The sequence below is a fragment of the Typopeltis vanoorti genome, chromosome 17 (assembly GCF_054136105.1).
Source record: "Typopeltis vanoorti isolate ZY-2024b chromosome 17, IOZ_Tvanoo_1.0, whole genome shotgun sequence".
Lineage (NCBI taxonomy): Eukaryota > Metazoa > Arthropoda > Arachnida > Uropygi > Thelyphonidae > Typopeltis > Typopeltis vanoorti.
The window spans coordinates 41,645,102-41,670,515 of NC_143565.1; the positions used below are offsets into that span (position 1 = coordinate 41,645,102).

General features: G+C 35.3%; 1 protein-coding gene across 1 annotated transcript in view; it reads left to right on the forward strand.

The window, feature by feature from the left end:
* The window catches only part of LOC150097320 (thioredoxin domain-containing protein 11), a 243,433-nt gene that overhangs the window by 36,138 nt on the left and 181,881 nt on the right, over window positions 1-25,414 (forward strand). Inside the window, exon 3 of the mRNA XM_090407348.1 lies at window positions 1,756-1,983. Coding sequence (XP_090263474.1) covers window positions 1,756-1,983 — 228 coding nt within the window. The remainder of the gene's footprint in view (window positions 1-1,755; window positions 1,984-25,414) is intronic.

Below are 25,414 nucleotides of genomic sequence, written 5' to 3' on the forward strand. Positions count from 1 at the left end.
GAATAGAACCAAGCATCAGTATGACAGAATCCTGTACATCATAAGACCATTAGGCATTCAACAGGGCCGAGGTCTAGTATTCATTGAGGATCACTATGGAAAATGACTAAAGCCATTTGCACCAGCTAATGGTCCTCCCAACCAGATTAAGCAAGCATGGTATACCATGATGCAAGACTTGAGTGGCTTGAGAGTAGAAAGCAATATGATCCTAACAACACTTCTGCTGTTGAAAATTTATTTATCACTAGGTTAGACTATAATAGATTTAGTTTAATCCTTTATCCCAGTGAGAGCAAACAAAGTTTGCGCCTGAAAATATCTTCAGGACTAAATATAGTGTTGTACTATCTTATCCAGTAAGTAGTGCAACACCAAGGCAACTCGTGGCAAAGGTGGAGCAAGCTACCAGGCACTTCTAACCCAGTATCTCCCATAATGCAAAACACATTTCCACATAGGAAATTACACATTTCCACATAGGAAATGTGTTTTGCATTATGGGAGATACTGGGTTAGAAGTGCCTGGTAGCTTGCTCCACCTTTGCCACGAGTTGCCTTGGTGTTGCACTACTTACTGGATAAGATAGTACAACACTATATTTAGTCCTGAAGATATTTTCAGGCGCAAACTTTGTTTGCTCTCACTGGGATAAAGGATTAAACTAAATCTATTATAAACACTTCTGCTGGCATAAGTTTCATTAGGGAGGTTCATATCTATGTACAACAAAATGCATAAATTGTCTGAACATCAAAATGCCCTCACTTACTTGAAATGCATGGGCAGCTCAGAAATGAGAAAACTCGGGATCCTGGTGGGAGAGATCTCAAACAAGGTTATAAAGTGTATTTCATATAAAGCTACTACCATATTTACTTGAATATAACTCGCACTTTTTCCCCAAAATTAAAGTTAAAAAATTGTGGTGAAAGATATATGCGGGGATTTTTTGAAACTAAAGTTTTTATAAAAAAATTAAATCGATGTTTATAATTAGATTCTCAGTATTCATTATAATTGCTCACATTATTTATAAAATGAATGCATTTAAATTTTAATTAGCAATGTTATTTATGTGGTTGGCAGTTCACCTTCGCCACATGATATATTTGAATCTTTAGTGCCAATCCTTCTGTAATTTAATTAAAACAAACAGTTTCATTATTGCTTGTCCTTTTATCATTTTGGAATCATAAGATCACCATGATTGAAAATGGCTACTACTCGCTATCGCTACTTCCGGTCTCACATATGATTGGTGCGGTATTAACAAAATATTGTGCAACTCAGCGACAAAGGCAAGCCGACAATTGTTGAGTTGAAATGCTGATTCTCTTCAACCGAATTCCAAAATATCTATACTGCCATAACAACATTGACTATCTATTTCTTAAAGTTTTAAACTTTTTTCGCCTGCATAAAAAATGTGCGAAATATGCAAAACTTTTTAATTTCTTTTTTTGTAAAGTAAAATCAGTGGTGCCAGATATACGTGAGGGCGAGTTATATTTGAGTCAATACAGTATGCACATTATTATCATCATCAAAACAATGCTACTTTCTACTTTCTCCAACAATGGCAACTAGCTTACATAATGCTGATAGGAATATACAACAGGAATTTTTTCCTTTGGAGAGATGTAAAACTTATCCTTAAATTCAAAGTGTAGTGTGTTTATCATCAATATTCCCACTGTAAAAATTTGGTACTGTAACTGGTAAAATCAATTTCTTTTGTTTTTAACTTACAGGTGTTTTTTGCTGCTGTTAATTGTTGGTGGCCAGAAGGAGAATGTCAGCGCAAATTCAAGCTCCAGTCATATCCAGTTCTGCTAGTACATATCCACAAAGCTGGAACTATCAAATACAATGGTTTACTGTTAGCCAACTACATAATTGCATTTTTGGACAGCGTATTAAATCCACTTGTGCCACTGCAGAATGTAGGGGAATTACTTGATCTTCAAACAAAACATGAAGTAAATAGCGATTAATTTTTTGTCCCCAACTATGTGTACTAGTTTGTCATATACAGAGTACTTCAAAAAAATCTATACACACTTCAGCAAAAGAAAAACCTGTATAAAAATTGTATTACTAAATTTATACAGACATCAAGGAATGAATACAAGTTGCCTTTGACTTCTACACATGAGGTGCTCAAAGTGGTTACCATTAGCATCAGAAACTTATTATTACGATGAACGACTGCTCGGAAAACGTTGGCCAAAGTGTCCAATGGGATTGCTGCGCATAACTATTTCAATTTCTTTCCGAAGGGGCACCAGTGTAGCTGGTTTTCTACATCCTTTAGAGTCCCCCATCAGTAGAAGTCCAAGGGTGTTAAATCAGGAGAACGTATGGGGGGGGGAATCGACTGCACCTCTTTGTCCCATCCATTGTCACTGCAAACTCTCGAGGTAAGCTTCATGTCTTGGTGGTGGTGTGCCATCTTGTTGGAAGAGAAATTGATCATTCCCATAAAGTGTATGAATGGCAGGTAAAATGGATGTGCATAGCATGTCTAGGTCCACTTGACCAGTAACAATACCTTCTAAGAAGAATGGTCCTATTAAACCCCTAGATGACGATCCACACCAGACATTGAGCTCTGGTAAATTGACATCCTTGTCCACATGAACGTCCAGATTTTCTGGAGCCCAGTAAACACATTATGCCGATTCACTGTACTATTAAGCTTAAATTGTGCTTCATCAGACCAAACCATCTTCCTCACAAACTCCTCATCTGCCATGTGTTGAAACCACTCACAATACTGCATTCTTCGATTAGGATCGTCTTCATTCATTACATGTAATAATCTTGGTATGTAAACTTTGCATTTAGCTGCTTTAAGAATGCACCATACGCTTGCACTGCTAACTCCTGTCTCACGTGCACATTGTGTGGTAGACTTTTGTGGCGAGCATGTAAACTGTTTCAACACCATAGCTAAGGAAGCAGGACTGGTTGCTGTGCAGGCCTCCTGGATCTTCCCTTCTGCACATTACACATGGTACCATGGGTCTCAAACTAATCACGAATATGTGAAATTGTCAGGTGTGTTGCAAACTCATGCCTCCATTGTCATTGAACTTCAACAACATTCTCAAATTTGAAATACCACTTTAAAATGGTCTTGTGTTCTTCGAATGACAATCGTACCTCGGCCATTTTGTTTGACTGTCCTACCGGTCACATGTTGATGCTAGTATTCATGTGAGTAACGTCATCTTTTGAGAGAACATCATACTGCACATTGCTACCATAATTTGATCCAACTTCCAAAAATGTCCATAGATGACATCTGTTAAAGTGTGTATACATTTTTTTGATGGACTATATATATATATATCAGGTTTAGTTATACTTGAATGCTTGTGTAAAATATATTTATTTTTATATTGTTTTTAAAAATTTGTTTGTACTTCAATATTCAATATTTCTCCTCTCTACTTATTTATTTTACTTTAACTTATTTAACTTTACTTAACTTGTCTTATTTTAATCGTTGTAACGCCATTTATAATCTCATTGCTTGAAATAGACTACTACCTTTAATCCTTTGTCTATTAATTTAACTCCCTCACCTCTCAAGGTCGTGACTATGCTACTTCACGTTCATATTTTAAAATTTAGAAATTGCCTCTGGCTGGAGCCAATTCCTTTGTTTAAATGGCTGGCTTTTTCTCAACTTGATCTCTGAAAATTTATTTTTATTTATGAGACACCATTAGAAAGCGCATAGAGGAATTGAATATCTTTCCAATACTCGCAAGAAAAATGCCCAGCACAACACAGAAATATCTCTAAATTTATCTCTAAGTCAAGCAACATTTAAATCTACTATTCTTCAGTCATGGCTACTTTAACTCTTAAGGTCACATAGGGTCTGTCTTTTTATGTGAAATGCATTGGTCAGGCAGAATCAGGCAAGTTATTTGACAAACAAAACAATTTATTCTTGCTAAATCAAAGTGCATAAAAAAAAGTTTACACTACACATACTAAATTAATCCAACTCAAATTCACTAATAAAAATTGACATGGAAAGAACATAAAATTCATGTGTCTGATTCTCCACCAGATTACTTAACATTTCTCGCTTAAGCTCAATGACTAATGCAATTAATTATGCTCACAGATAATTCAGACACGGGAGCAGACCTGCACATACGTTATATTAACTTAACTCAGACTATATATGATATTAGGCTTAACAAAAACTTTCACATGCTATTCCCTCTTCAATATATAACATTATCTATTTCCTTATAACTCTGCATACTACTTCACAATCATTTTCAACAAATTGGCTTTCCGTCCTTACTACTGCTCTTTATGCTAACAACAAAAAAATTTCAGAATCTTTGCCATTAATTTCACAAAGTCTTACTTGTTACTTTGTCATCCAGTTCATTACACAAGATCCTAGAGATTGTTGACACCTTCTTCTGCTTTCCAGTAAAATTCATGCACAGGCACATTTTACGACATCGATGATACTTCACACGCAGATATCGTCAAGGAATTTAGTGGTGGGACTCTGGAGTAGAACTCCACTGCTATTACAAGCCTCCCATCATCGTTGGGCTTTGGCTGGCGAGACGTGGATCCCTGTCCTCGGAACAGCAGGTCACACTGGAAACTCCTCATAGCTATAGCAGGAAAGGAAAACTGGAACTGGAAAACCTCGCCTCTGAAAGGCTCACACCGAAAAAAAGCCTAGCACTGAAAACCTCACACGAAAAAGCCACTTTTCCTTTGATTTGTCCCCCTTTTATTCTGCTCTCCTGACCTAGGAACTCTTACAGATTTAATTGCTCGGATTTTCTTGAAGGGGTCTTCTCAGCCACCCGCCTGTCAGTGAGTCAAGTCGGGAAACCTTGTACTTCGCTGACCTTTGAGTTGCGATTGCCTCAGGTCTTACATGCTAATCCTGTCTGAGTTAATTCTTTGTCTGTACAAATTTCTTATTACAATTTATTCTAACATTTTTTTTTTCAGGTTTATTACAGCAAAATTGAGTTAAGTATTAATCAAATTATAAATATATTAAATTAATTTTTATTTCCCAAGTAAAATCGGTGTAGAAGAAGTTTTATTCTAAAATCCTTCTATGTAAGATTTTACACTTGGGAGCTTCCATAATAAATTTATTAATTGTATTAAATCAGTAGTGTTATATTATTTATATCATGCTCTGTGTGGATTCCCCTAAGATTTGCTGCTGAAAGGTACTCTTTATCCTCTGCCAAAAATATATTTTACAGTAAAATATGTATTAAAATGGCATTAAATAATACCCTTTTTACAGTAGCACAGCATTTTTAAACTTAACAAACATGGGGATGACTGTTCATTTTCTTCAGTATAATATAATTTTTAGTAGTCCATCACAAAATCATGTACATGTATGTATGCACGTACATATGTAATGAATCATTAAATAAATTTGTAATACCAGTGAAAATATTATCTGATAAGTTTTATTAGTATCTGGTATTGGTTATCACTTATAGCTGATTTTCTCTCTTACAGCCCACATTTGGAAAATACTGCAATAATACGAAAGCATGCTTTATTAATTTTTTCTTAGTGTTGTATTATGCCGGCCTGGTTGGCCGAGTAGTTAGCGCATCCACTATCCAGTCCAAAGGCTGCAGGTTCGAATCCCACCATTGGCATGGATGTTTGTGATTGTCTGTGAAAGTACTAGTAGTGGTGGGCAGTAGATGGCATTGTTGTAAATAAATGATGATGGTAGATGTGGTGTGCTGTAGTTGGGATCAGGTGGAGACAGAGAGTTGTAGAGTAGGTGCCTTCCCTCGATGAGTCTTTGGACTCCTTGGAGGTTTAATGTAATAATAATAATAATTATTATTTCTTAGGGGTAGATCTTAAGATCTGTATTTGATCTTAAAGTGTATAGTTATAGGTCACTTGTAGTGAAAAGCATTAATGTAATTTTTCAGTGGATTACAAAATAAATATAAGTTAAGTTACAACTTAAACTTTCATTGCTTGCTCTTGTATAGCAAGGCATTTATTTGTTGTTTATGCTCACTAAATTCAGTTTCATCACCACAGTGAATTAGATATAGCAGTGATTTCATGTCAGTGCAGATCTCAGTAATTCCTATATTGTTATAAACTAAAAGCATACATAAATTAAAGATGCCAAGAAATTGTATTCTTGGTTTAATCCTTTATCCAAGTGTAAGCAAACAAAGTTTGCAAGTGAAATAACTTCATGACTAGGCAAGTGATGTGAAATCATTAGCCTCTATGTACGAATTGCCCAATCGTGAAGTTACTTCATGCGCATACTTTGTTTACTTACACGTGGATGAAGGATTAAACCAACCAAGAATATAATTTCTTGGCATCTTTAATTTATAGTTTAACCAAATCAAAAAACTTTTGACATCTATCTCTAATCCTTATTACAAAGTATTTTAGTAATAAGGTGTGACACCATTTGGCTACTTGTATATAGAAATATGACTTCAACTTTGGTATCACTTCTTAGTCTGGCTCGCAAGGATGAGACCTCAATAAAGGTTGAAACTGCTCTGGGTAGTGATCCTTCCCATAATGAATAGATTATATATATATATCCATAAAGCATTATTGGTTGTTAAGGCAAGTGATGTGAAGTTATTAGTCTCTATATACAAGTTGCACAGTCGTGAAGTTCACACGCAAACTCTGTTTGCTTACGCTTGTATAAAAGATTAAACGAAGAATATAATTTCTTGGCATCTTTAATTTATAATATAACCAAGCGGAAAAACTTTCAACATAAAAGCATACATAAATAACTTTCTCATGCTTAGAAGTACAGTGCTGAAAGGCACTGAGATCATGTTTTTGTAGTCATGTCTTGAGAAATTCCTCATATCTAAATTTCATCTGTTGCATCATTACTAAATCCCACTGACATGTAAAAAAATTAATGATATAGTGAATTCTTGCTATAACAAACAGTTATTAGCCAACTCACTATAACAGCTCATCATAAAAGTCCTGGATAAAGCTTTGTCTAGTTCTTACTCATTTTCTATAGTGAGTTTTTTTTTTTTCATCTTGCATGATGCAAATGATATATTGAATTAAGAATTTCAAAATCCATTGGAACTGTTTCTTCATTAGTTGCTGATATATAAACATATATGGAATGGCTAGTCGGTGTCAGTCAGATTCAATTGCATGTTAATGGTGTCACAACTCAGTTTTTCTAGAAAGCTGTTAAACAAACCAGCAGTGCAAGGACCTCTGTGAAAAAAGGGTATGTGGAACTACAAGGGGGATGATTATGAAGAGCTCAGGAGACAGCTTGCAGGTGTAGCATGGAATGAGGAGTTAGCTGGAAAAGAGATCAATGCAGCTTGGGGGATTTTCAAAAAATATTTAGTGGATGCAATGTCTAAATGTATACCATGGGTGAGAAGGTTAAATAAGTTAGGTGTGAGATGGATGAATAAAGAGATTAAGCATGCAATACAGAGAAAAAGGGCATTGTGGAGGCAGCATAGGAGAAGTGGAAGTAACCAATTTCATGAGTTCTACAAAGACCAGGCAAGGAGAGTGACTTGGTTGGTAAGAGTAGCTAAAGAGAGGTATGAACAGCAGTTAGCTAATGAAGCTAAAAAGAATCCTAGGGAGTTCTTTCGATATGTAGCCAGCAAAAGAAAGAAAGAATGATTATGGAAGGATGACATTGATTGGAGGAAATGGTATAAAGACAGCTGTTGCAGAATGTGTGGTGGAGATACTTAATGAGCAGTTCATAAAGATCTTTCAATCTTGTGAATGTGACTTCATGGAGAGATTGAGAGCAGTTGATGATGGGGAGGAGAGACTGACTGTAAGTGAGCAAGAGGTGTTTGGGGAGTTTAGTAAACTAGATGTAAATAAGGCTGTGGAACTTGATAATATATCACCGCGTATTCTGAAGGAATGTGTCAGAGTTGACACCTGCCTTGACATATTTTTTTAATACGAGTCTTGCACTTGGTCAAGTCCATAAAGAGTGGAAGGAGGGCAAGATTGTGCCACTTCATAAAGGAGGTGATCGAACTCAAGCATCAAACTATAGGCCTATCTGTGTGTCAGGTGTTGTGGTTAAGTTGTTGGAGAAGCTTGTGAGAACTAGGATCCAGAGTTGGGTTGACAACAATGGTATAATCTTTGATGGACAGCATGGATTTGCTAAAGGGAGGTCGTGTTTTAGTAATCTACTTACTTATTACAATAAAGTGACTGCTTCCTTGGACAGAGGAGAAGGATACACAGTAATATCCTTGGATTTTGCAAAAGCTTTTGATAGAGTACCTCATGATAAGTTGACAGTCAAACTAGAGCAGATGGGGTTGGATATTAGATTAGTGCATTGGATTGGAGACTGGCTATCTGATAGGTATCAACAAGTTGTGTATGGGGGTGCAATATCCAGGAAAAGGAAAGTCACTAGTGGAGTGCCTCAGGGATCTGTTTAAGGGCCATTACTATTTAACTTGTATATTAATGATATTGGCAAAGATTTCGATGGAGATATTCAGTTGTTTGCAGATGATGCAAAGTTGGGACGAACCATAAAGAGTAGTGAAGATGTTGTGGCCTTGCAAGAAGACTTGAATAAATTGAGTGATTGGGCAAGCAAATGGGGATGTGAGTTCAATGTTGCAAAATGTAAGGTTTTAAAATTTGGAAAACAAAGATGGGATGCAGAATTTATGCTTGGTGAGAATATATTGTTGGAAGTAGAGGAAATAAGAGATCTGGGAGTGATAGTGGATAAGGATCTAAAATTTAGGGGACACATCGCCAAAATTGTGAAGACAACACAAAGACTTCTGGGAATGATGAGGAGGACACTGACGTGTAGAAGTAGGGAGATTCTTGTTCCATTGTATAAGGCTTTGATTAGGCCACGCATGGACTATTGTGCCCAGATTTGGTCACCTGGTTTTCAGAAGGATGAAGAGATGTTGGAAAGGGTCCAAAGGCGACTGACTAAGGTAGTTTCTGACCTCTGGAATGTCGAGTATGAGGAAAGATTGAAAAGATGTAATTTGCAGAGTCTAGTGGAGAGAAGGAAGAGGGGAGATATGATAGAGACCTACAAGTTGGTAAGGGGTTGTTATAGGATCAATGGTGGAAAAGTTCTACAGCGAATAGTGGGAGATCAGGGGAGAACCAGAGGTCATCCCTGGAAACTGTATAAAGAGGGTGTGAGTAGGGGAGTGAGAGGCAGGTTTTTTTCGTGCAGAGTTGTGAATGATTGGAATGCCTTGCCTGAGAGTGTGGTGTCTGCAAGGAGTTTGAATGTGTTTAAGACCCGGTATGATGAGATGTGTGTGAGATAAAAGGACCTCCTAGATGAGTCTTTGACTCCATGAGGTCTTGTTTAATAATAATAATAATAAACACACGTAATAACCACAGTAATAAGTTTTAATAAGTAAATATTACATCCTAAGTATCTTAGGACATCGTCAGTACAGTTAATTCAAACAATACTAGGAATAACATACAGTTAATTTACAGTTAACATACAGTTAGGTGCATGATTACAATGGAATCCCAATATGCATGCAGTAGCGTGTTATAGAATTAAATTAAAATATAACTGGAGGGGGGGGGGAATAAAATTACATTAAAATAAGGTAGCACATATAAAAAATTATTTTACACAATTTTGTATGACAACTTCCCATACTTTAGGAATAGCAAGAACATCATTACAGTTTAGGTTTGGTCTGTGAAGTAAGGCTTCAGCACTTTCTTTATATAAATGTTCATGTTTATATAAAGATCTATGTAAAAGTTTGGTCTTTTCCCAATGGATTGTATGGTTTGGGTTTTCAACTCCGTGTTGAGCGAGGCAAGATTTCTGTGGTTTGATAAGACGGATATGGTCTTGATGTTCCGAAATGCATTTGAGCACGGAATCTCATACATGCCAGGTAGCATCAGAGGTGAGAGTTTGTCTTTAGGAGAAGGTAACAAGTTATAGATCTGGTTGATGGGTTTGTATTTCTTCATAATTTTTGAAAGACGTTTGGAGATGCCTTTGACATAACGTATGGGAATCCTATGGGCTTGTTCTTGTCTAGGTTGATGTGTGGGGAAGTGACTGATGATTTTTTGAGTTGTTTTAAGATTGTATCCATTTAGTGTGGCTGTATTCTTCAGAGGAGCAGAATGTGTGTGCTCTGGTTACCAGTGATTTAATGATGCCAAATTTTTGAGATGGATGATGAGCAGAAGAATTGTGAATGTAGCGACCTGAAAATGTCGACTTACGATAGACAGAAGTGGAGATGTAACCATCTTCTTTTCTTTGGATGTTTAAATCCAGAAAGGAGATACCCTGTGGAGATTCTTTTTCTAGCATATCTAGAAACAGGTGTAATTCTTGTTCGAAATGATCCCAGACAGCAAAGACGTCATCGATATATCGTAGCCAAATATTTGGTTTGGGTTTAAACGTGAACATTTTTTCTTCAAGGTATTCTAGAAACAAGTTTACTAAGTTTGGTGATAAGGGAGACCCCATTGCTGTTCCTTCCTCTTGCTTGTAAATTTTTTCTTTCCAAATGAAGTAACCAAACGTAATAACAAATTTGAATAATTCAACAATATCAGACGGAAATTTATGAGTTAACAAGTCTACTGTTTCCTTATGGAGAATATTAGTGAAGAGAGAGACAATGTCGAAGCTAATTAGCATGTCAGTTTCCAACAGTTGAATGTCTTTTATTTTTCATCCTTCTTCATCCTTGCATCAAATTTACGCTAGAAAAAGAATATCCACAGGGTATCTCCTTTCTGGATTTACACATCCAAAGAAAAAAAGATGGTTCCATCTCCACTTCTGTCTATCGCAAGCCGACATTTTCAGGTTGCTACATTCACAATTCTGCTCATCATCCATCTCAAAAATTTGACATCATTAAAAAATTAGTAACCAGAGCATACAGATTCTGCTCCTCTGAAGAATCTCTAAACAAAGAATTGGAAATAATCAAAAATACAGCCATACTAAATGGATACAATCTTAAAACAACTCAAAAAATCATCAGTCACTTCCCCACACATCAACCTAAACAAGCACAAGCCCATAGAATTCCCATATTATGTCAAAGGCATCTCCGAACGTCTTTTCAAAAATTATGAAGAAATACAAACTTGCTACTACCTACAAACCCATCAACCAGATCTATAACTTGTTACCTTCTCCTAAAGACAAACTCTCACCTCTGATGCTACCTGGCATGTACGAGGTTCCATGCTCCTGTAAATTGTCTTACTATGGACAGACAGGTAGATCTGTTCATAAACGCACTTCGGAACATCAAGACCATATCCGTCTTATCAAACCACAGAAATCTGGCCTCGCTCAACACTGAGTTGAAAACCCAAACCATAGGATCCATTGGGAAAAGTCCAAACTTTTACATAGATCTTTATATAAACATGAACGTTTATGTAAAGAAAGTGCTGAAGCCCTACATCACAGACCAAATCTAAACCATAATGATGTTCTTGCTATTCCTAAAGTATGGGAAATTGTCATACAAAATTGTGTAAAATAATTTTTTATATATGTTATCTTATTTTAATGTTTGTTTGTTTTTTCCCTCCAGTTATATTTTAATTTAATTCTTAAACACGTTACTGCAACCATATTGGGATTCCATTGTAATCATGCCCCCTAACTGTATGTTATTCCTAGTATTGTTTGAATTAACTGTACTGACGATGTCTTAAGATACTCAGGATGAAATATTTACTTATTAAAACTTATTACTGTAGTTATTACGGGTGTTTGTTTAGTCATGAATTCTCCACAGGTTTCATTGTATAATAGAAAGCTGTTATTTTATAACATGCTGTTAATAAATGTTCATTATTAATGTGTGCTTGCCAGGTATGGACTAATCGTCTTACGCTTTATTTATGTAGTGCTTCTACAAATAATTAATTATTTGTAGAAGCACTCCTTTGTTGAAAATATGAACAGATTCATTTTTTTGCACTCCGACATAAAGGAATTTCTACACTCTTCAGAATACCCGAATGAAATCAGAAATTAGATTGTTTATATACAATCAGAATAACTGATTGTATATAAGCAAAGCCCCCCCCCCTCCCTCAATAGTATACAGATGCAAACAGAACAGACATTTTATTGTATTTGTAAATATGGCAAGGTTTCATTATAACCTGTTTCAGTGATTAAATTAAAGTGATTCTGAGAATTTTCAGTTGTTTCCTATCTTATTCTATTCTTTTATATGAAAACAAATGAAGGACTTCTTTTTTAGTGTTTGAAGTTTATTCCACAAAAAAAAATTGCTAACCTTTTTATTTTTTAGAATCACCCAGGATTAAAAGTTATCCTAAAAACAGTTTTGAGATGTAATGAACCATCCTAAAATTTATCCAAAATCTGCATTTCAAAACCTGTTATATGTCTGAGACTATTCCATACAGAAATATATTTGATATATATTTCAGGATTTGGCATTTTTTTGTAAATGCAATTAAAAGTATCTGATAATTTTATAAGTGACAGTAACTGGTATCGTGTTTTTGTACATGTTTATTTTCATTTGCTCTAGGTGGAGGGAAACAGGATGGAAACGGTGACCCTCAGATTAATATGAGATTCAGCACCAGTGTAAACATAAATTTAGCTGGATATACATACAACATATCCAGCTGATTCCTGTAATGAGCACTATTTTTAAAAGCTTTCTTTTAAGAATGTGAAATAAGATAACTACTTTTTAATGTTTCAGTACACTTTATCAAAAAAAAGTCATGTAGATCAAGTAAGTTTTCATCTGATTCACAGCATGGGATAAATGTGTTAAATTATTGTTTTACTTTTTTTGAAGCTCAAAGATCACTGTACTTTGTGACTCCAGTTTTTACCTAAAATTATTTTTTGCAGTTATTTTACAAATGAAAAATGCAAAGCATGTGTGCCATTAAATGCTATATTTTGAAACCCTATGAACAATGATCTGGAGCATGGAAACATATGGATGCGAGTCCTGGGCGATCAATAAGAAGATAAGTGATCTATTGAATGCATTTGAAATGTGGTACAGAAAAATTGATCGTATCAACTGGACTGAAAGAGTGAGCAATGAAGAGGTTCTGAAAAGATTCAAGGTGAATCTTTTCTGAAAAGATTCACCTTGAAAATGTCGCAAATGCAAAAATAGCATTTGTGACATTTGATGAGGGGTTCTTTTGGAGAGCTCCCCAGAATAGTATTGCAGGGGATGGTGGAGGGAAGGAGAGAAAGAGGAAGACAATGATTGCAATGGAAAGACAGAAAACATCAAAGATTGGACGGGCAAGAGATAGAGAGGAATGGAAGAAGACTGTTCATCAGCTGCAACTCTCTCAAAAAGGGGAGGCTACAGGATTAGATTACTGGGGAAAGGGGGGGGGACATTATAGACAAAGTAAATTTGCTGTTACCAGATGAGCGACCAAATCAAAAGTTTCATATTATAACTAAAGATATAATTTAGACATATTGCAAAATAGTATAAGTTTATTAGGAAATTATGAAAAATCTGGATTAGCCAGATTAACTGTTTTGCCAGACCAACAGAGGTCATTCATCAGTGCACCTCCAACCCATTATACCTCTTGCTTGTCTGTAAAGCACCATTGGACCTCTAGAAACTCAAATATTATATGTGAATTAATTGAATAAGTAAAATGCACTGTATCACTCAAAATCACAAGATCACTATTAAGCAAGTTAAGCAAGCTTGAATACACGCAGTGTTATGTATGGTGGCCCCGTGAAATAGTGAAGTAGCTGCAGGAATTTCAAGCATACTGCTCTTTTAATTTTGTCCAGACTCAAGGAGGTGCCAGACCATCTGATGCCAAAAAATCTGTTTCATTTTTTTGAATGACTTGTACTAAAAATGTCAGGAAGCAAGTATTTCATAATGAGACAACAACAGAAGGTGAGCAAAAAAGGAAAGGAAAGAAGCATATGTGTGTACAAGTAAACATCATGTGTTGAATCTTTCATTTTTCTTGTCTGTTTGCAAGGATACTTTTAATAGTGTGCACATCTGCTTTTAATTATTTTGCTATTGAAAGTTTTTTTTCACTTGATTACAAAGTAAATTATATTTGACAAGAAATTCTTGTTCATTCCTATACCCAAGTGTAAGCATAGAGTTTGTGCACAAAGTATCTTTTATAACTAGACTACTTGTATGTTGAAGCTGCTGATTCCATATCAAAAGCTTCATTATTCCATAATGCAAAAACATCATGGGAAAGGCTGCTACTTAGACCAGTTTCAGCATTTATTGAGGTCTCCTCATTGGGAGCAAGACCTAGAACAATTTCACTTGATTAAAAAGTAAATTATATTTGACGAGAATTATATTCTTATTTAATCCTTTAAATGTAAGTGAAGTTTGCATGCGAAATGACTTGAGCAACTATGCTACTTGTATATAGAAGCTGTTGTCTTTACATATCAGTTTCCTTGGTATCCCATAATGCACAAATATTTGCATACATTTAGGTAACGGATTAAACAAGAATATAATTCCTGGCCAAATATAATTAACTTTTGTAACAAAGTGAAAAATACTTTGAGCTATATCTGATCCAGAGAATTTTAATAAGGGGATAAACCTTTTTATTACTTGTATATGGAAAATATATGATTCTACATTGATTCAACCTTGGTATCTTCCTGAGTCTTGCTACTAAGACCTCACTAAAGATCGAAACCAGTGTAGGTAGTGTCCCTTCCCATAATGTTCTGCATTATGGGATACTGAGGCAATTGATGTGAAGTCAACAGCTTCTATATATAAGTAGCCTAGTTGTGAAAGATAATACTTCATGTGCAAACATTCTTTGTTTACACTTGAATAAAAGATTAAACAAGAATATAATTTCTTGTTAAATATAATTTATTATGCTTGCATTATTATTTTCTAACATTACTAACATCATATTCCAACATAAAAATGTGCACAAGTTCATGTGGAGAGAAGACACAAGAAATAAGAAAAGACTTATTGACTATGTCATTGTTTTAGTGATATCTTCATGCAGTTCAGGATATAAGAGTGTACAGAGGATTTGAAATTGGAAGTGACTATTACTTAGTGCTAAGTAGGATGAAAATGAATATCACCTTGAAAAGAACAGTGTGTAAGAAAGTTTTAAGAAGATTTAAAGATGAGCAGCTTTTACAGGTAAACTGTAGAATAGACTATACAAACATTATTGGGGGAGAAAAAATGAAACAGATTGAAAATAAGAACCAAACCTTAGACTCTCAGTAGCAAACTCTGAAGAAGACATTGATTCACCAAGGAGGTATGTGGTGAAGTTGTCTACAAGCAGTGGTGAGCTATAAGGGGCTTGCCCGAGCCCTTTGTTAAATTTTTCTGAAATTTGTGAGCCACCTTGTTCTTCTTGTTTACTTTTTTATTTTTTCAAAAAAAAATTTTTTTTTCAAACATACTAAGCGACAAACACATACAGTAACCTAACAAAAATTAGTCTATTCAGCAGTGTATAGATTATTTGGAATTATTGTTTCAACTCCTCTAAAACGAATGCGCCCAAGCTTCTTCTTCTTTAGGTAACTACCTTAAGAAGAAGAAGAATGAACTTAATGAAAATAGAGAAATAACCACAATCATCACAAACTAAGGACGGAACATTTTAAAGGATGAAAATTCAGCCAGATGGTAATAGGAGCTATGAAACATGCAAGAACTGGCCAGAAGTTGAACTAACACCTACCTATCTATTCTTGTCCTGCAATTGCTGCTGCTCTACAGAAAATTGACAATAACTCTAGAGAAAAGCTCAACTCCATCGAAGTTCAACTGATTGCCAAAGTAGTTCTACAGATCCATGGTCATATCTAGAAGCTCTTCAATGGACTCAACAACAACAAGGGGTATCCAAGGCATGGTCTATTACACCTGACTTGCCATAACGATGGTGCCAAATGTATTTTGTATGTTCTTCAAGGTGGATGTCAACAGATCTGTCTGTCCATAGTAAACCAGGTCCCAAGAACTGGGCACGTCATATACTCTTGGATGTGATAAAGAAGAGAGTTTGTCCTTAGGTGAATGGAAAGTTGCTAATTTGACATATGGTTTAAATATGGTGCAAAGCATGATATTTGTTAAGCACTGCAGATATCTTTTCAGATTTGCCTTGAGTATGGGATGGTAACAGTTTTGCATTAGCCTTATGTAAAAAGGCAATGGAAGGAATTTTCAGGGGCATTTAGTATATTTTCTATTCTATGGTGATTATAGTCATAAAAATTGATCATTACAATTTTTTAAAACTAGTCCAACTGTTATACCAGATTGTTGTTTTGTGTACTGTGACGAACTGTTCTTGTGCTTTGAAGATGCTGGATATACCAGTGAAATATCAGCTAGTTAGTAAATATTTATTTTCTTATCATTCTGTGTTATGAATCAATACCATTAAATAAACTAGCATGTACTGGCAACACATCGGCCTTTCTACTCATTTGAAACTGGATTCAGGCCAAATAGAAGTTGTCAAGATCAGATCATGGAATATCACAATGACCTGCAGATCTGGAAAAGGCATATGACGACAAGGTGTCCAGAGAAAAGCTTTCCAAAACACTACAATTATATGTGGTAAATGAAACATTATACAGAGCAATACAATGGGGTACCCAAAAATAACTGGAATCTGAACTTGGCATGTGGCATTTTCTAGTTACAGATGATGCCACTAGGAATCATGAGTGTACAGTTTTCTGTGCCACCCTGGCAAGTGGCATCATCCTGTGTGAACTGGTTTGTTGTTTGGCTTCTATTTTGTTAGTGCTTACAAGCAAGTTTGGCGATGGCTGATCACAAAGAACAGAGAGTGCATGAAATTTTGTTTCCTTTTGGGTAAAACTGCAGCTGAATCTATTGTTATGCTTCGGCAAGCTTTTAAGGATGATGCTTTAGGTAAAACACAAGTCTACAAGTGGTTTTCCTTGTTTCAAAAATGGGAATATGTCAGTTGAAGACTAACCATAATCTGGCCAACTTTTGACAAGCAGAAATGATGAAAACATCAAAGGTTTGCCAGGCAATCAACAAAGATTGTCAAAAGACCATTGAGCAAGTTTCTGAAGAGACAAATTTGTCATACAGTTTGTGCCAGTGAATTTTAACAGAAGATTTGCAAATAAAATGTGTGTCTGCTAAATTTGCACCTCGTTCGCTCACAGAGGATCAAAAAAAAAAAAATCTTGTGAATTTTTGCTCTGATTTGAAATGTGGTTAGAAATATGGAGTAGCGGAGATTGGTTGCTGCATAACAACAATGTCCCAACCTACACGGCCTTGTCTGTTCAACAGCTCTTGACGAAAAACAACATAGCAGTTGTTCCTCACCCTCCCTACTTGCCTGATCTCTCTCCATGTGACTTATTAATTCCCATGGATAATAAAAAAAAACGTGAAATGGCAGCTATTTGTTGATGTGGACGAAGTGAAAGAAAAGTTGCTGGAAGCCATAAACAGTATTCCAGTTGAACAGTTCCAGATCTCTTTTCAGCAGTGGAAAAAATGCTGGGTCAAGTGCATTGACTCATATGGTATTATAAATTACTAGAATATGGTATTATAAACTATAATAAAAATTTTTTCAAAAAATAATTCCAGTTATTTTTGGGTATCCCCTCATACTGTCTACATTTAAGATGTCAGTCAGCTGTTAGAGTTGAAGGAAATACAAGATGGTTTGATATAAAATCAGGGTTAAGACAAGAATACACATTATCACTCTTATTCATCTATGTGGATCACATGAAAAAGTGGAATTACACCTGATATTAGAACTGGACATGTCAAACTTACTTCTTTGCTTTATGCAGATGTTGTATTCCTAAACACATCTATTTCAAGTCTCTCAGGAGTTCTCAGCCTTTTCCAGTGGCATACCACTATATTTAATTCAGGATATTAGATGTACCAGTAAGCAAATTTATTCTGGAAAAGCATGATTTGCTGGTCCCAGGGACAAAATAAGCATTTCTCTACAATACTTGTGATTTATTTAGTTATTTATTATCTTATTCAGATATTTATTGGAGAAACAGATACTCTTTGAATCTAGTTCATTAGTGAAATAATTCAAGTCTGAGGATTTGTCAGTGAGAAAAATCTGCACTTCTGAAGCTCAATACATTTCCCCTCAACAGCCATCTAACTTCGGTGCGAAGTAAAAGAGAATCATGTTCAGCACCCATTTCATTGCACAAAATCGAAAATAGTCATGAATTCATAGCTCTGGACTTAATGAAGTTAACAGTTCTCACACTTTCATTCAAAACTGTCTTCAGAGCAACTGGCATATTTCTTTGCAGCTAAAGCCTTGAGATGAATGCTACAATGTACAAATTTTGCTTGTGGAGCTACTTCTTTAACTTTTTGCAACAACGCCACAGTGTTTCCCAACCATTGCACGTGCTCCATCAGAACAAACACCAACACATTCATTTCATTCTATATCATTCATTTTCATAAATTGGTCTAATTTTGAAAATATTTCATTTGAGGTTGTTTGAGCAGGCAGTGGTTCACAAAACGAACTCTTCCTTCACTGTTTTCCCATCTATAAATCTTATATACGTAAGAAGATGGGCCATGCTGGTAATGTCAGTAGTTTCATCCAATTATGTGGAAAAGTATTTACTAGCCTGAACTTTTTCAATTAACTGCTCCTTAATATTTTAAGAGGGGTGCTTAAGGATCAAAGCTGTATAACTGAGAGGAGACCTCCACATAGCCTTTAAAGGAATGCGGAGAACCGACCAGGGCTTCTGACCTAATGTCCAATCCTCACCTTCTTGTGGTGCACCCTGTTGGGTATCTACTTAGATACTGAACGAACGAGGATGAGCTGGCAATTTGGGATTTAGCCAACCAAATTGTATTCTTATTGGTTAAACCAAAATAAAAAATAATCGTACAATGTGACAAAATTTCATGCCGGCTGGGGCGTCGCCCAGTTAAACAAGGCCCACATTGTTTTCACCAGGGAACCAGGGCAAACAGCAAAACGTCAGCTACTGGAACAAATCTGAAAACAAACCCCAACTCAACATCACCAGAGTTAAAAGATCGGTACTATCAACATAAGAAACCTGAATGGCAAAGAAATGGAGCTAGCTGAGGAATTAGATAAGTACCGCATCGACATAATAGGAGTGACTGAAACAAAAAAGACACAAACTGGTGAGATCTTTCTGAGCAATAAATACAAAATGTTATATTCAGGCAATGACAAGCAAGGAAAAGAAGGAGTAGCCATAGTATTCAACACAAAATACGAGGCTAATCTTCTTGAATGGCAGTCAGTCTCAAGTAGAGTAATGTGGGCAAATATGAGAATGGGGAACTGGACAATGAGACTTATTTGTGCCTATGGTCCCACAGAAGGTTCTACTAAGGTAGAAGTGGAGGAATTTTTTGAGGCTCTAGAGAAAACTACTGACACATTGAAAAATGAAAAGTTGGTCCTTGTTGGGGATCTAAATAGCAGAGTAGGAAGTGATTGACAGACATACAAAAATGTTTTGGGAAAATTTGGAGAAAAGAGCAAAGCTAATAATAATGGCAAAATATCTGTTGGATTTCTGCTCAGGACATGAACTGGTTATTACTAACACCATGTTCCAACATAAAAATGTGCACAAATTCACATGGAGAGAACTGGCTAGGAATAAGAAAAGTCTCATTGACTATGTTATTGTTGATAGTGATGTTTTTTCCCTGGTGCAGGACACCAGAGTGTACAGAGGATTTGAAATTGGAAGTGATCACTATTTAGTCTTGAGCAGGATAAAATTGAATTTCATATTGAAAAGAATAACATGTAAGAAAGTTTTAAAGCGAATAAAAGTTGAGCAGCTCTCAGATGTGAACTATAGATTAAAATCCACAAAGATTATTGAAGAAAAAATGAAAGAGTTTGAAAACAGGAATCAAACCTTGGAGATTCAGTGGCAAACTCTGAAGAAAACATTATTGATTCTGCTAGAGAGGCAAGTGGTGAGGTTGTCTGCAAGGATAAAAAAAAATCAGAAATCCATGGTGGACACAGGAAGTTAAAAAAGCAGTGAAGGAAAAGAAGAAAGCATATCAAAAGTTCCTGTCAAATAAGTCAGTTTAGAGAATATAGAGACAAATGCAAGAATGCTAAACACTCTGTAAAACATGCTAAACAAAAGTCATGGGAGGACTTGGGCAAGAATATAAAAAATAAATATCAAGAAGGTGGCAAAATATTCTGAAGTTTGTTGAAGAAGCTAAGGAATGGAGGAAAGAGTGCTGTAAAAGGAGTTAGAGATGATAAAGGTGACATGAAAACGCGAGAAAAAGATATCCTTGAAGTATGGAGTTTTGAAAAACTGCTAAATGAAAAAAGCAGTGATGACAGCACAGTGGTAAAAAACACTACCAAGGCATGCAGTCAGGAATACATATCCATACTTGAAGTAGAAAAAGCCATCAAAGGCTTGAAATGTGGAAAGGCAGCAGGAGTAGATGATGTTCGACCAGAAATGCTGAAGTATGGTGGTATAAGAGTATTACAGTGGCTGCACTGCATAGTTCAGAAAGCCTGGACAGAGGGACGAATTCCCGATGATTGGAGTAGAGCTCTCATAGTACCCATATATAAAAAGGGAAATAAAACTGAATGTGAGAATTACAGAGGTATTTCCCTACTGAGTGTTCCTGACTAGATCTAGAGACAAGTATACTTGAGAAACGGTTGAGAAGAATTGTGGAAAAAAAAGCTTGGTGAAGAACAAGCAGGATTCAGGCCAAATAGAGGCTGTCAGGATCAGATCTTCACTTTACGACAAATAGTCGAGAAAGCATGGGAATATAACAAAGATCTGTATTTAAGTTTTGTCGATTTGGAAAAGGCATATGACAAGGTGCCAAGAGAGAAGCTATTCAATACGCTGCAGTTATATGGTGAATGGGGCATTATATCAAGCGATACTTAGTCTTTATTTGAGTTGTAAGTCAGCAGTTAGAATTCAAGGAAGTACAGGAAGATGGTTTAATGTTAAATCTGGTGTGAGACAAGGATGTACATTATCCCCTCTGTTATTCATTATCTATATGGATCACATTATGAAGGAAAGTGGTACTAAACATGATATCAAAATTGGAGATGATAATGTCAGCTCTTTGCTTTATGCAGAATGATGTTATACTTCTAAATAAATCCGCTACAAGTCTGCTAGATTCTCTAACTAAATTGAATAGCTGTTGTAATAGATATGGTATGAAGGTCAGCAATAAAAAGACAAAGACAATGAAAATAGGCAGAATCATTGAAAATGTCAACTGTGTTGTGTGGAGAACCTGTGGAACAAGTAAAACATTTCAGCTACTTTGCACGATTTTTACTGAAGATGGTAAATTAAATATAGAAATAGACAACGGAATCAGCAAAGCTGGTAGTGGGAAGTCAATTGAATAAATTCATATGGAATAAGAGAGAAATTAGTCGGAACACTAAATTAGCTATATACAAGTGTTCAAACCAGTTTTAACTTATGGATCTGAGAGCTGGATCAGAAGTAAAACACTTGACCAAAGACTAGAGACTGCAGATATGAGTGTCCTGAGAAAGATTATAGGCATGAACAGATGGCATCAATGGCAATATATCATATTAAAAACGAGGATATTAGGAAAGAACTTGACATTGTCAGCATCTAGGAATGTGTTAGCAGAGCTAATCTCAGGTGGTATAGTCACTTAAACAGAATGGGCGAAGAAAGATTATCAAAACAAGTGTTCTCTGCCAAGTTGGCAGCAAAATGACCCAGAGGAAGACCAAGATATAGGTGGATTGATATGGTACAAAGTGCATTAGACAATAGAAATATAAGATCTAATGTTGGAGTCTTGACAAGTAACAGACTGATTTGGAGGAAAATTGTAGATAGGAAGTTAGTAATGATGTAATTTTTTTCATGTAGTACTATCATATCCTGTACACCCTTTGAGGGTACATGGCAGGAATTTGATGATGATGATGATGATAATATTTTAAGACAAATCTGAAATTCTTCGTGATACGGTGTCATTGGATAATGGAATCGTTTCAAGTTGTTTTGCTGCCTTTTCCCCAAAAATTATTCTAACCATATCTGTAGCTGCTGAAGATATTAATGACTCTCCGATCGTGTGAGCTTTTCCTGCATTAGCTATTCTTAAACTGACTTCATAAGATGCCTTTGTTAAATCCTGAAAATGAGGATATTTGTTTTTTTCCTTGCTGACAAATTGGACAATTTTTTCTGGAAATATTTCAAAGGTTTGTGTTTTGAATCGCAATGCTTGGTTTCAAAATGGCATTTAAGAAGAGAAGGCTTCATCGAATGTTTTGACAGTGTTTTATAACAAATGACACACTGGGGAACAGGTGCGGTTTCTTCTCCAATATATGTGACACCATATGATAAATAACTAAGATTATATTTACCTTGTGCTGTACGGGGCTTTTTGTTGCATTCTTGTACAACGATGTCCTCCATCGGTTGGTTAGGATTCGAAGTAGTGGCTTCTTTTGGAGAAGAATTGTTTCCCCCACTTACGCTAATTTCTCCCTTCGATCTTTTTGACCCGCTCGTTAACCACTTATTCATGTTCCAGTTTCTATCCTCTGGCACAAACTACATATAAATATGACAGTTTCACAAATAAAATCTCGCATTCAAAGACAATAATCTAACACCACTACTTTCTTAACTGTAACTGTGGCTCTCAGCTAAACAAATGACAACGGACAAACTGTTTCCCATTGTTGTCCAATCAGATATATTCGAGTTACTTTCTGTCATTGTCATTTGAATAATACTTATTAAATTCAAATTGAACTTTCGTGTTATTTTTGTATATTATTATACAGTTTTTAATGATAATGTAAAATCTAATTGTTTTCAATTAGTTGCATGAAATATTTTAAGTAGAACTGTTAAATATTTGTGAATACATTTTTAATTCTCCACTCATGTTGCGAGTAAAAAAATATGTTAATTTACCCTTTTATTTTATACTCTGTTTTCGTACCACCAGTGGTACGCGTACCATAGGTTGAGAATCCCTGCTTTAACTAAATTGAATAACATTTGTAACAAATTTGGCATGAAAATCAGCAATAATATGATCAAAACTATGAAAATAGGAATGAACATAGAAAACTTCGACTTAATTCCAAATGGAGATCCTGTAGAACAAGTAAAATATTTGCTATTTAGAGCACAGTTTCAGTTAAGATGGCAAGTTAAATATGGAAATAGACAACAGAATAAGCAAAACTGGTATGGTGGGTAGCGAGCCAAATAAATTTATATGTAATAAGAAAGAAATTAGCCAAAACATCAAACAAACAGTATACAAGACAGTGTTCGAACTAGTTTTAAGTTATCAATTTAAGAGCTAGTTTAGAAATAAAGTACTTAATCAAAGACTAGAGACTACAGATATGAGAGTTCTTTGAAAAATCAGGGGAGTGAACAGATGGCATCAATAACAGAATCATTAAAAATTATGATATTAGGAAGGAATTTGACATTGTTAGTATTCTAAAGTGGTATGGCCACTTTGAAGAAAGGTTAGCGAAACAGCTGTTTGATACCCAGATTAAGACCAAGGACTTGGTGGATTGATTCAGTCAGAAGTGCCTTAGAAGCATAGTATGTTAGATATGGCAGTATTGGAGGAAACTTGTTGATAAGAGATTAATAATGTGAACCTATGAATGTGAATAATGTGTAGTTCTGTAAATAATAACTTGAACACTCCTTGAGGGAGATATGTATCAGGAAATTGATGACGATTATTTTTAACCTTGTATTGTTTAGTACTACAGTTTTTTAAGTATGTTCTGTGAAGTTTGGGGCCAGGCTTTGTGCATTTCTGTACCTTTCCATCCCAATTTTACAGACTTTAACAACTCGTATAGGTTTGGAAAAGTGTGATGCAGTGGTTTTGGTTATAATGGATCATGCATTGGACACACTGCAGAGATTGGAGAAAGGGGGGAAAAGTGGCTACTATACTTTAGGCAAATCTGAATGATTGCTTCAAGCATCATTTAAAACAAATTTCTGACTTTATTATTAAATATGGTTGCATTAAACTATCCAAAATCTAGGAAATCTTAAGATCAACTTATTGGCCAAGGCTGCCTGTGGTGGGCACATACCACTACAGGCACGTACAATTTGCTTTAGTTTCCATGGCTTTAATTACTAGTAGTAGCCTTGCATGTCGCATCCAGTTTTTTGTTATTTTTCTACTCTCAGGATACTGTCTTGATAACAGCAAAATACATGCACTGATATTTAAACTTGGTTGTAATGAATTTTATCATTTCTTACTGTTCATGAAAAATTATTTTATTTAGTGCATTTTTATGCGCTAAATAAAATAGAATATAATAGTGCATTTTTATTAGAGCACTGGAGTGTATTTTACTTTTTCCATACTGAATTTCATTTTTGATTTAAATATCAACTATTTCATTACATCTGGTATCATTTATAAACATTCTAGCAATTATTTTAAAAGTAATGTCAAGAATTTACATTTTAACATATATACTGTCCGATCACAGATGCGAGAACCCTGGCTGGCTCAGGGCCAAGAAGAGTCAATTCATGTTGAAGGGGAGAAAGGAATAAGGCAATGTACGAATTCATCCCCAACACTTGAAATCATGTACTTTATATGCAAAATTTTCCAACTGTTGTACAAGCAAGACAGATACAACTTTAAAAACTAGAATTTTCAAAAAAAAAAGTTAATTTTCCAATGTATAATAATAAACACTCATCATTGATTACCGTATTATTAGAATGGATTTGGCTTCTTCTGCCATGTGTAGAAGTGTTGAGGGGTCTCGCTCTGTAGTCGGACAGTATTTAAGTTATTATTGAATTTGCAAGATTCTCTGGGTTTTCTATTAGCTTTGCTAATAGTGAACTCACAGTTTTGATTCTGTTGTGAAAATACTAACAAATGTTCATGGAATATAGTACAGGTAACCCTCGTATAACGCGGATGTTAGGTTCCATAGAAATTCCGCATTATATAAATTGCATTATACAAGACTTAGATCACATAGAAAAAGTAGGGTTAGGTTCCGAAATTTTTTTTTTTTTTTTAAATTATATAAACAACAATGACTTATCCAACAAAAACAATATTTTTATTTAATTCAGGTAATTCATGTAAGTTAAGAAAACATAAACTATGAGACAAATATGTAGTATAAAATTATAAAAATTACAAATTGTACATA